This window comes from Salvia hispanica, chromosome 5 (genome assembly GCF_029641045.1).
Source record: "Salvia hispanica isolate PSC_SH4W2 chromosome 5, Shi_PSC_v1, whole genome shotgun sequence".
Classification (NCBI taxonomy): Eukaryota; Viridiplantae; Streptophyta; class Magnoliopsida; order Lamiales; family Lamiaceae; genus Salvia; species Salvia hispanica.
Window position 1 is genome coordinate 4,158,671 of NC_142696.1, and position 12,385 is coordinate 4,171,055.

Below are 12,385 nucleotides of genomic sequence, written 5' to 3' on the forward strand. Positions count from 1 at the left end.
GTATTTTACTTAACTAAAGTAGTGTTGCACATAATGGTACTCCTTGTGAAGATGACTCACTTTCCTTTTTGATTTGTCTCAATCAAGATAACGCATTACTAAAGATGCAAACATCATTCTTTCTACTTTATTCTCTCTCTTAGTTTACTCTCTCCACTTTACACACAAAATAAAGTTGGGCTCATTTTTCACGAACTTTTTCCATTCTATTTTCAGTATATTTTTTTAAACCGGAGTCAAGTCAAACTAAGGCAATTAAGTCACACGGAAGGAGTACTAGTTTTGAAGTCCTCACAAACCACCTAATTTGTGGGGTTGTGGAGTGGATGTACCCATATTGTTGCCATATTGTTGGACCAGAAAATAATCAATGGGCTATGCCTCTCCTGTGAGAGCATGGGTGCTTTCATTTCAACTTAGGATAACTCGGAATCCTGATTCTTGGAGTGTCCCATTCTTGATGTACTGATGTGGAATGTTCTAGAAAAGTACTGTAATTTATTTGCCACCAAAAGTACGTGTGCTCAATTTCCTTTCGGTGTGAGATAACTTGGTATAATTGATAGGATAATTTTGAGAATATTAATAAGAAGACGTTTAGTGCATAACTTGTTATATATTTGGATGTGTTCAAATAGAAAAGGGTGACTGGGTGAGTAGGGGAAGGGAAGCATACCAAAATCGTCCTTCGTTTGTTGTACTTATGAACCAAACAATATATTAGGATTTCGGATGTCACATGTAATCAATGAGATTTTTTAACACGACATTGTACCCCATCGCTAAGTTATTGACTAACCAATTTTTATTTTGGTGATTTATTTGCGGATCTATTTGTAAAGAAGTTTGTTGTGTTGGACGTGTGAAGATAGTTTTTACTTCTTTGATCTTGGTATTTACTTTAATTCCAGTTTTTGAGATTGATTGTATAATAAATTGAATTACAGAATTCTTTCAACAACAATGCCTATGTGTACAACGGATTTCTTCCGTTTTATCGATTTTATTCGGATCCGCCTTTTCTTCCGAAAAACACTCTGATCTCCGATCAGAAAAATTCCCAATTCTCCTTTTGGTGCTTCGACGCTTACAAAAAGTTCTTGCTTGGATAATTCAAAAGTGGGAGAAGACTTTTTACTAATAAATCGATATTCAAAAATCAAAATCATTCCATTCAGGGTCTATTTTATTCTATCAAAGCGCCGGCTTTCTAAATTCTCATAGGGCAATTACTGGAGTATATAAAATTCTCAATGACACGTGCACCGGCATTCTGCTCAATTTTATATGATCATTATTTTATTATTTCTTGAATAAAAACAACCAATTCAAGGCTTATCTCAACAGGCATATACTATACTATACTATACTATACTATAAATTCGTCATTGATATACCCCTTTTGATACTATAAGCACGATGAAACTGCAATGCCACCTGGATTGGGCTCCATTACACATGAAAATATAAGACCACCAAACTTCAGATATTCGATTGACTGTTACCGGTCGTTTACTATGTTGTCAGAGACATTAAACAATAGGTAAACGCAAGAAGAAAAGGATGCCTCAAATCAGTAAACACATCACAGATGAATTCCATGCATGGTCATACAAGGCTAATTCTCTTAGCTATTGCATCACAGGCAACCATCAAACTTGACTAGTCCATACAAGCTGGTTTAACTAGAGCACACATTTACATATTTTGTTCGTATCTCTCTCTATGTAATGTCTACACCTTGATGAGAAGAACACAACCATATTAACATTACATTAAGGAGACGATGCAGACCTCGTCTACACAGCTTCAGCAAATCCAACTCTCTCTTCCCCGAAGTCGAACACGGTGTGATACCGCCCCATGAACATATCTCCCAATATCCTGCATCATTCAAACCACAAAACTCACAGCCTAGAATAAACGGATCTTATGAACACTGGCCAATATATACTATATGGAGCATTACCAAAGAGGTCCACGGGGAGGAGGAATGTCAATACCGGTGAAACCGCTTATGCATTGAGCTGCGGCACCCTCGCCTACCTTCAGTATGTACTGATTATACCACCATAAAAACACCAAGTGTCAGCACAAGTCAAATGAGCCAAACCTGCTTTGCTTCTCTTCTTAAGGAAGGAATCACATGTTGGCTCGACACTCACAGCTCAACGAGAATCCTTCACTCACTAGCTGACTGGATTACTATATCTTGTAACAATCTATCATCTCAACTCATCAACTTTCAATCTTTTCATTTTTAAAAAACTGGCAGTGGGTTTTTTCATTGGGACAGGGAAGTCTTCCGTATTGCTCCTATTTGGTCAGCAAGCGACTCGATGAAATACAATGCTACCAGACTAAAACAAGTTCATTTGTAGAATTTGGATGGCTGACCGAGGAGAACCATACACACTGTATATAGTATTTGTAAATAAAATGAAGAATCAATTAATTCCATATTAACCATATTTTTACTCAATCTGCCAACTTGCCTCCCTTTCGTAACTACTAGTACTAAAAAATTAGTGTCCATGGCTATATACCACTATAACTAGCTAACAACCATATCTATCTTAGATATCATTAGATGAGCTGTAGAAATATTAGTCCTGTGTCAAAATGGGGTGTGATCCAAGTAGGTAGATGAGAAGCTAGAACTGTTAGATCTCAGAACACAAACTATATTATTTTTTGACTGCTAGTGCTTGTATAAATGAAGATTGAGGCTTACACTAGAAATTATCTATGGACATAGACAAGAAACATTACTGATATTATGTACATGCCAATTACTCAGTGTCGAGAGGAACTTATAGATCATTAAACTGGCAAAAGAGCCCACACTTGACATCTGATTAAGGATGAAGAACAGTGATACAGTTGAGTAGCAACTTAAGCAGAGGTATGCATACCTCATCCGGGGAGAGATCAAAAACTTTGCCACCAATTGTGAAGGAGACAGTTGGCATCGAAGAAATGCTAGCACAATCAACAGCTGACTGTCCCATGGGACTTGGGAGTCGCTCACAAAGCTGTGATTTTGTTACAACAGAAGTGAACACATTAGATGAGAGTAAAGAAGAAACAACAGATAGTCTAGGATGCACAAGGGTACCTCATTGACATAGTTCAAGATGCGGTCTTGAGTTTGGTTCTGTCTGAGTTGATTTTGCATCCAAACAACAGCCATTTCACAGACAGAGCACATTACATCATTCGAACCAGATGATTTACCATCTCTTTCATCAACCACACTTGCAATTCCAGCACTAAACAGAGAAGTGTCAAGAACTAAAATCAAACGCAGATACCTAACACACTCAACAGCACTTGCCCAGAACCACTAATTCACATTTAAGAGTCAACATAAAACTACATAGTCCAAGACGAGAAAGCTCCACCAGGGATGGGGTAGGATACCGAGTACAGAATAAAAAAGATTTACCTCACACCATGGGTTCCGTCAAATGTGCATAGACCAACTTGGGAGCATACCTTCTTTGGTTGAGTCTGTCACATTGAGCACAGAATGTGAGGAAGATATCAGATGCTAAGTCATTAACAAACTTCGACACTATGTGAGATATGAGAAAGTGCCATCTGAAACTAGATTAGTTGTTCCTTACCTCTGCCATGAGAAGTTCCATGATAGCTTGCCCATATTGTTCAACAACAGCCTTGCACTCTTGGCTAACAACTCCAGCAGCCCCAATTGCATGGTTAATCATTGCCACCACAGTCTACAAATATCACAAGGAACAGAAGCAATCACATCAAACAGTCCAACAAGCTTCAAACCAATCAACCAACTTCATCTTTTATTTCATTCTCCGTGAAGACTAAACCTCAAAGTCTATGAAAATCTATTGTATGTGGGCTGCGGTGTACTAGCCACATACTACTATAGATTTATCCCTCGGTGCTCATGTTAAAAATCAATGAAGTGGGTTGTAGTCCTGCAACACCAACAAGTGGACACACCAGAGACTAACAAGGACAAACAATAGATACAACATACTCCCTCCGTCCCATAGAAATAGGCCATTAGGGTTGCCAGTAATAAAATACACATAGGAAACATCAGTTTTTACTTTTATGAAACATACATCAGTTTTGGAAGCACAACCGAAACATTTATTCCATATAAGAATGTTGAAGCTAGTTATATTGAAATAGATCTAACCATGCTGGAAGTGCAATACATAATGCAGGACAGAAATAAGATCTTTTGATATAGATTATTTAAAAAAAGATGCAAGCATACCGTTGGGCCAGCAAAGAGAGATGTTCCAGAGTCAGCAATTGCAGAACACCCACCATTGCAGTAACCTATGACACACAAGATAATAGTATTGATTAATCAGACACACGCACAATATGAGATTCTAAGTGGCTAATACCACCAATGGAATCACAGAAATAGTACGTACCACTTTCTTCTCCATCAATGAGCACATCGCCCATGTCAAACTGTCAACAGAACTATCCAGAGTAAAAAACATTATCCTAAATTATCTTTTGATTAAAAATTTCCTGAAACCAACCTGCCAGTAACCTTTCTGAGACACAGGAACGTATGTATGTCTACCAATATAATGATTTGGATCAACTCCACCAAAAATCAGTTCACCTCCCTCCTCGTCCTTTAAATTTCGGTTGAGCCAAAATGAGAAGACAGGCTCTTTAACAAGACCTTGCTTGACCATGTTGTACCTGGTAGATACAAATGGCTAACCATATTATCCTTTAAGCAAAAAGACATGGTGAGCATGCCAGCTATCAAAAGCTTAGCAAGGGGAGCTAAATGAAAAAGTAACAACCCTGGCCCTTGAAACAACCCCTTCCACAAAAGGCAGCATCGACCAACATAAAGTGAGACTAAGCCAACCCACATAACAAGAAAAACCATACCACACTGGGGTTGCATTTCCTACTGAGATCTCTTTGAAACCAAGTCCAAGTATGCCATCAAACTTGGCCACCAAAAATGTAACACCAGGTTCTCTTGTTGCCTCAATAAATTCCTGGAATAAATCAATGCCATCCCTGTAAGTCTCTTACCAAGTTACCATAACAAACATAAACTAAAAGAGTAGGGAGGACCTGGTTCTTCACAACTAGATGACCGACTTTGATGTTGTCCTCACTGAAGAATCCAGAGATAGCCCCAGTCCCATACTGGATAGCAGCAGATTTTCCTAAAGACAAAAAAAATTACAGCAGACTTATATTGCATTTCTAAGCATAACCCACATCAAATCACATTGTCTATAATACTATAACTTAAATCATACAAACATGTTGATAAAACCCTATTGATTAATACAAGTCCATGGAACTTATCTATAAAAGGGTAAATGGTAACGGTACAATGCAAACAACAATCAGATATACATAAGATTCTCCAGGAAGTGTACTCCATTCCCCATATGTAATATATCCAAAGAATTAAGTTCTAAGTATTAACTGCTTCATGTTTAGTCCCAAATATAGCCATTTATTAGCACATATTAATTCCAAAGTATTAAGTATGCAATGCCATTAATTGGTACTCAAGACACAAAAAAAAAAACGCAACATGCTAATGTGAGAAGGAAATGGCAGGGGATATAACATACCATTCTTCCTGTAAGTACTTGACTGGCTTGACTTGTACTTGGAGTGAAAAAAACAAGGAATCTACACCAAGGAGTTAGAGAATTGAATCCCACACAATGAGAAGAGTTGGACACAGTTTATTCCGTTATAAAACCACTTCAATTATTTAAACAGTCAACACTTACAGAGAAGTAACATTTTGAAGAGGGCACCCACAGATTGGAGCTACCCGTGTCAAAAATCACCGTGAATTTCTGTGGGGGAGTACCAATACCAATCTCTCCAAAATACTGGGCATCCATGTAATTCTTGAGTGCAACAATATCAGTATCTCCAGACTCGCTATATTTACCTCGGAAATTATACTTCCGAATTGAGGCTCTCAAAGTTTCTGATTCTTTAGACTCGAGCCGAGCAGCAAGTCGATTGTTTTGATCAAACTTCAACTTTTTTAGTCCTATTCGTAGCAATCCATCATCCGATGCAGAAAATGCAAGAGAAAAGAACAAGGTTGCAAGGAAAAAGGTGGAAGCAACACTGTTAAATCTGGTTCCCATTTTTCCTGCAGCACGGATTAACAAGTTACTCTACTACTCTGCAAAGAGTACATGCAATATCACGACTGTATGTATACTCCCTGACGGTTTAATGCTAGTTTTATCATCTTGATATGCTCTGCCTTAGATTCTATAAGATGAATGAATGTCGAATCAACAATTCTGAGATGCTTACCAACCATGCAATCAGAAAATCGTCAATTCGGCAGAAACATGTGAAATTAGAAAGAGTAGAGCAAAGTACAGGACAACAGAAGCGAATCTAATTTTAGAAAGGGGAAAATGAAAAAGGAACAGTGAAGAACAAAAAATTGAAGGACAAAATTCTATAATCCATATTCGCAGTGCATGCGTCGTCTAAACAAGGAAAGTGCGATAATAAATAGGGGAAAACATCACAAGCAGAAATTGGATGACTAACACCTAAGAAAAACCCTTCGATCATCATGTTTCCTTCTACTAATTGCTTTTTTTGTTAATTGGTGTTTGAAGCACTATCAAAATGTGAGTCCAGTACTGAATCAAAAGAAAATAAATGGAAGAGTTCTCAACGAAAAAAGAAAGCATACGAATCCAATGGCATGCGCAAGAGATTAACACACTCACCAAAACTGTGAAGAGGTAGCAGTGATGAAAGTGATGAATGTGAAGAGGGTGGTGAATAAATACTTAGTGCAGCTTCAGTTTCCCGAAAATCGCAGCCGTCAATTAAAGACTTATTGTTTATAGAGCCGTTGGATTGCCGGCAAATGTCAGTCTCACGAGATGCAATTTCAGAAGCAGGTTTTCCCGTGTGTCGCGGCGCATGAAGATTACGATGCGCAGCACCATTAGAGGCGTGTGATATGATCGACGGTGGGAAGTGGTCGTGGTGGAATTCATTTCATTCGTTACTTACGAAGGTGTAAGTGAGCACTTACGTGTCAGCAAAGCGTGTTAAGAAGCGTTACACTCGACACTTTGGCTATGAAGGTTTTATCTTTTCCTTTTTTTTATCTTTTTATTTTGGGAGTTCTTTTTTTGCTTATAGATTAAGCAAGAATGAAGTAGAGTATTGACTCATTCAATTTTAGTAAACCTATGTTCAGGAATAATTTCTTTTAGTATAAAGAATTTTTTTAAGATTGATTATCAGGTTTTCTTTATAAACTGATAAGCGGTATTTCAATTATAGGGAAAATAAATAGCATGATATTAGTCAACATATGTTCATATATATAATAAAGAATGGTTAATAAGTAAAATACTGAGGTGGTGTTTGATTATGTAAATAATATACACATATAATAGTGAGCACGACTAAATTAAGATAAATTTTGTTTAATATTAATAGTATTCAAATATATATTATTGTTTGATTGGTTGAATTTTGTGTAAGATTAAATTAATATTAATATTAATATTTTTTACTTATTGTTTGACTGATATTGGTCACATTATCAGCAGATGAAAAAAGTGAAATCAATTATTAAATTACAATCTCTCCGTCCCGGCTAAGATGACACATATTTTGGTTGGCATGGGATTTTGGAGTTATTGGTTAATATGTTTAATTGGAGAGAGAAAAGGTGGATGTAAATATTAAAATGGAGAGGAAGAAAGATGAATATTTTAATAGGAATGAGAAAAAGTGTTTGGTGTATTAATTGGAGAGAAAAATTTACTTATTTTAAAAATGTATCATTTTATTTGGAACAAATTAAAAAAAGAAAACGTGTCTTATTAAGTGGAATAAAGGGAGTACTACTTATTACTAGGAGTAAATTATGAACCAACGTGAATTATGCTTATGAATGAAGTCATGAATTCTGCTTATTAATCTATATTAATCCAATTTTGTTAAAATATTGAAATAGCTTAAGATTTAATTTTGTGTTTACCTTATTTATTTTGCAGATGGTAAATCCAATATTAATAAAATTAAAATTTCCCATCCACCATACGTCCATACCCATTCCAAAATTTTCTTCAAACTCGTTCGAACAAATGGTTTGATTGAATATGCACTCATCTATTTTAAAATAAATTTGGAGGAAATCTTTCTCTTCAACTAAGCACTCTGGATCGGGGCTGAATAACCAACTTCAATTTCTTGGGCAGTCCTATAAACATTGTGGGCCAAACTAATTAAAGGTAGATCATACCATCCGGCCTGTTTGTGCCGCAATGGACCAGGTTATATATTGTTTTGGGATTTTATGGCCCACAAGGATCCCATTTTGTATCCTAGAGTAGACTCTAACTTCCAACTTATCTAATTTATTGTTTTAATTTGGATCACGATGCTTGACATTTGTGCTAATTGTGTGAAATAACTTTTTTGGTGTCATAATTAATAATAAGTAATTAATTTAATTTAGTAGAAGTGATATAAAACTTTCCATTTGGTTAAGTATATTTTTCTCTATATTTCATTGATTTCTCTTCATTATTGCTCTTTTACTATCATCTTTGAAGTGTGAGGGCAAACAATTCCAACATTGGAGAATGAACAAGACTTGCTAGTGTATAAATGGGCTACCCCAATTCCATTAGTATGAGGCATTTTGGGATGTACCTCAAGAGCAAAACCATGAGGGCTTTTGCCCAAAGCGGACAATATCATACTAATGTGGAGTTCAGGTGTGCACTACTAAGAAATCCCTACACGAAGGAACCACACATTAGTTCTGCAAACCAAACAAGAACCAATATTATACTCATATGCCCTCTGATTCTCGCATTCAATTATTTTAAAGGTAGATGGTGTTAGGTCATCCACAATGCTATCTCTTATTCATCCCTTAACTATTCATGGGTCACACTGTACTTTTCAGCCCATCTATTAACTAAGAGAAAGCACTTGCATCCCTCCATCTCTTAACCATCTCACCCCTTAACTATTCATTCAATTTCATTTTTTATTTTTAATTTCAACAAATTCAATTAATAAAAACACACTTCATTAAATAAAATAAACATAATTTATGTTAGAGTTTGTATACTAGAAATCACGTTTCGAGTGATTGAATACTGTAAAACTCTTATTTTATTTTCCAATGAATAAAACAGATTATTTTTGTCATAATGTTGTTATATTTTACATTTAATGGATGTTAATACATGTTCAAATGTATAAGTTAACTTAACAAAGTCTAAGTCTTTGTTTTAGTAGACCGGTTGTGGGCGTCGTCCACTTTAAGGTAACACGGTCAATTCTAAACAAAGAAAAAGATGAATTTCACAACCTAGATGGAATTTGACTATCCATCGAGAAAGGTTGCAATGCCAGTCCGCATATTTCTAAGCCTTACTGAAATAAGATGACATTGGTGTGGTATAGCACTGAACGGATCTAACAGCAAGACTTGTCCTTGGGCTATCTACTGAAAGGCGAGGTCTTGATAATATTTGTTTCTTAACCAATGTAGGTTAGCATTGAGCATACGGTATTGATTATGCATTACTTTGACTTATCAAATGGTGCGGGTTTTTCGTAACCCAATTATCCTGATATATTGGGTAGTGGTGATCAATATCTAGCGGTGCTAGGATTGCTATTATATTGAATCGTGCGCGAGCTGAGTCTCGTTTGATAATGTCCTCAAGAGGAGCGGAAACAATGTTTTATTATTCGGAACCTAGCTAGTTGGAATTTGATTACTCTATGAATAATAAATAAGCGTTTCATGCTAAGTCCACTCTTGGAATTAATAAGAAGTTGATTAATTAAGTCAATAGCAGACATTAATTAATTAATGGACATTTTAATCTTAAACGCGGGAAATGAAAGTTAAACGGAAACCCGGATTACTTGTAATTTCGGATTTGGATGGGGAGAGTTCAATATTACTTCTGTAGTGGCTGCTCATAATATTCCAATTATAACTTATACTCCCTCCGTCCCAATAAATATGAAACATTTGGTTTCAGGCACAGGATTTTATGCAAGTGTTATTTTGTGAGTTAATGAAGAGAGAGTAAAGTAAGAGAGAGAGAAAAGTAGAGAGAGTGATGTTTCCATTTTAGGAAACGTTTCATTTTTAGTGGGACAACCCAAAAAGGAAAACGTTGTATTTCTAATGGGACAGAGGGAGTATTAAATTGTGGGTTCAATTTAATTAGTAAAAAGTAAATTGGATGAGCCCATATCCAAAACCTTCCATAGATCTCTGTCTGGGCCCAAAAGGAACTTAATATAAATAGGAGAATAAAGGAGACAGAAAAATACAATTTCATTTTTCGTAATTTTTGAAAATTTTCGGCCCCCTAGCTAAAGGAGATTTCGAATTCCACTCCTATTCCCAAAAGGATTTCTTCTGTCTTCTTTATTTAAGTCCTAGTATTCTAGTAAGATCAGCCCACACTGATATTGGAGTACAGTTCGGGAACCAGAGAGAAGATTTGTGGTCTAGTATTCAAAGCATCGCGTAGAGAAGAAGCTAGCCATCTTCAATTCTTTGGAGAATTAATTAGGTATTTTTCTGCTCCGTAGAAAAGCATGTTTTAGGTTTCAATATTCTTAAAGCATGATTAATTCAAGTTATGAGCATGATATATGTGATAATTATGCGAATAGATTTTGTCTAAATAATCTGCTAAATAGATCTGATTATTATGTGATTTATTGGTGTGATTAATAATTGTAAAATTATAATAATCAAGTTCAACACCGCTTCCGCTGCCGGTTCCATCAATTTAAAGGCCTAAAAAATAAAAAAAATACATAATTAAAATCCTAAAAAAAATTAAAAATACATAATTAAAATACTCTAAATTAAATTATAAAAACTACTCCGCCGGCGATCATCCCTCAAAGTCGGTGGCGGTGCACCCAAGTTAGATCGAGACCGAATACCAAGTTGAGCTTTCATATGCTCAATTCCGTCCATATGGGCTTCAAATTGGGGAGGACTCATTTTTGAATTGTCAGCCATCGTGGCGAGCAGGTACATGGACATTAGGGTGTTTGAGCCCGTGCCGGAGCCCGAGCCCGAGCCCCGCCTGGCTTGATTCGCCATGTCCCCTGCCCTCCCTTTCCCCTCGCTCTAGCCGCCTTGGTCCCTTGCGGCCGACGTCGTGATCCAGAAGCCCCCCCTGCATCATCGGTTGGTGTGCCCCCTTGTGAGGTGTTGCCTTCGCCGCCCTCACTAGACGAGTATTGGCCACGCTCTGTGTGATTCGTGCGTTTCGAGCCCGAGCCCGACTGGACACCGCCAGCCCACCTTTCAAGGTGGTGGACTTGCGACCAAACATCGACATACTTGAAAATTTTACCGACGTCGTCTTTATAGTCATCTTTAAAGACCCGCAACGCCGCTCACAGAATGTCGAGACCACTGGCTCCGCTTTGGTAATTCGCCTCTTCTACCTTGTATATCGCGCAAGATTTTTTGACATCTTTGTCGCATCGGTCCCAATGACCGCGGAGCATCTTCACGTTACGAGCAAAGGTCTTCTTCGGCTTTCGTGCGTTGTAAAGTTCGGTGACTTTTTTTCAGAAACACAAGCTGGTTTGTTGATTCCCGACGACAGGATCGTACGAGACGGTGATCCAAGTGTTGTACAGAGCCAACGTCTCCTTTTGGTTGTATGGATGATGGCTGTCGTCCCCCACAACCTCGTGGTCGCCCTCTTCCTACTCGGCCACCTCGGCATTGACGCCGATCCCGGCGGAGCCTCCACCTATCGGCCGGTATTCCAAAGTGCGTTCGTCCGGAAAATTCTCCGGAATTTGGGATAATCCCGGTGATTGCCCATACCTCCGGAGGGGGGAGGGATGATAGTGTGCATCCACATCAAAATGTGGTGTTTGGTACGCCAGCAGAGTCGTCGAGCCTTGGGTGCCCGGAGACGAACCGGTATCAGTAGTACCCAAAACGTTGTACATGCCCGCCCAATCGCCACGAGTTCAAGTCGAACCCGCCGGAGCCGCCGCCGCCGGAGTTTCCATCGCCGGATATTTTTAAAAAAATTGGAGAGAAAATAGACAAGATATTTGAGAGAAGAATAGATGATTGTAGTGTTTGTGTGTAGAATGGAGAATGGAAGAGGCAGGGAGTATTTATAGAATAATAAAAGAAAAATAAAAATAATAAAAATAATATTTTTTTAAAAAAAATTCAACCGTTTGAAAAAAAAATTGAAATTTCGAATTTAAAAAAAATTATGACTTCATAATTACGACGCCCACTCGCGCGCCGGCGAGTGGGCGTCACACCTAGCGCCAGTGGCGCGTGGCGAGACAG

General features: G+C 37.6%; 1 protein-coding gene across 1 annotated transcript; it reads right to left on the reverse strand.

Annotated features, from left to right (window-relative positions):
- Positions 1-1,564: 1,564 nt before the first annotated feature.
- On the reverse strand, positions 1,565-6,917 carry LOC125189006 (aspartic proteinase-like). Its single transcript, XM_048086170.2, has 14 exons — positions 6,765-6,917; positions 5,787-6,163; positions 5,622-5,682; positions 5,107-5,201; positions 4,915-5,027; positions 4,548-4,716; positions 4,434-4,473; positions 4,268-4,332; positions 3,630-3,743; positions 3,449-3,513; positions 3,119-3,272; positions 2,916-3,035; positions 1,970-2,058; positions 1,565-1,884 (listed from the first exon to the last, which is right to left on the reverse strand). The coding sequence occupies exons 2-14, from the start codon at positions 6,156-6,158 to the stop codon at positions 1,800-1,802; spliced, it is 1,542 nt and encodes a 513-aa protein (XP_047942127.1). The 5' UTR covers positions 6,159-6,163; positions 6,765-6,917; the 3' UTR covers positions 1,565-1,799.
- Between the last annotated feature and the right edge of the window lie 5,468 nt (positions 6,918-12,385).

What these genes read in the sequence shown, in the direction of transcription:
- LOC125189006 (XM_048086170.2), bottom strand. Translation starts at nt 6,158, where the DNA reads ATGGGAACCAGATTTAACAGTGTTGCTTCCACCTTTTTCCTTGCAACC. An exon ending in GGAAATGCAACCCCAGTGTG is followed by an intron (nt 4,717 to 4,914) that starts GTATGGTTTTTC and finishes TGTATCTACCAG; the next exon opens with GTACAACATGGTCAAGCAAG. An exon ending in TTGATCTCTCCCCGGATGAG is followed by an intron (nt 2,059 to 2,915) that starts GTATGCATACCT and finishes TGGTATAATCAG; the next exon opens with TACATACTGAAGGTAGGCGA.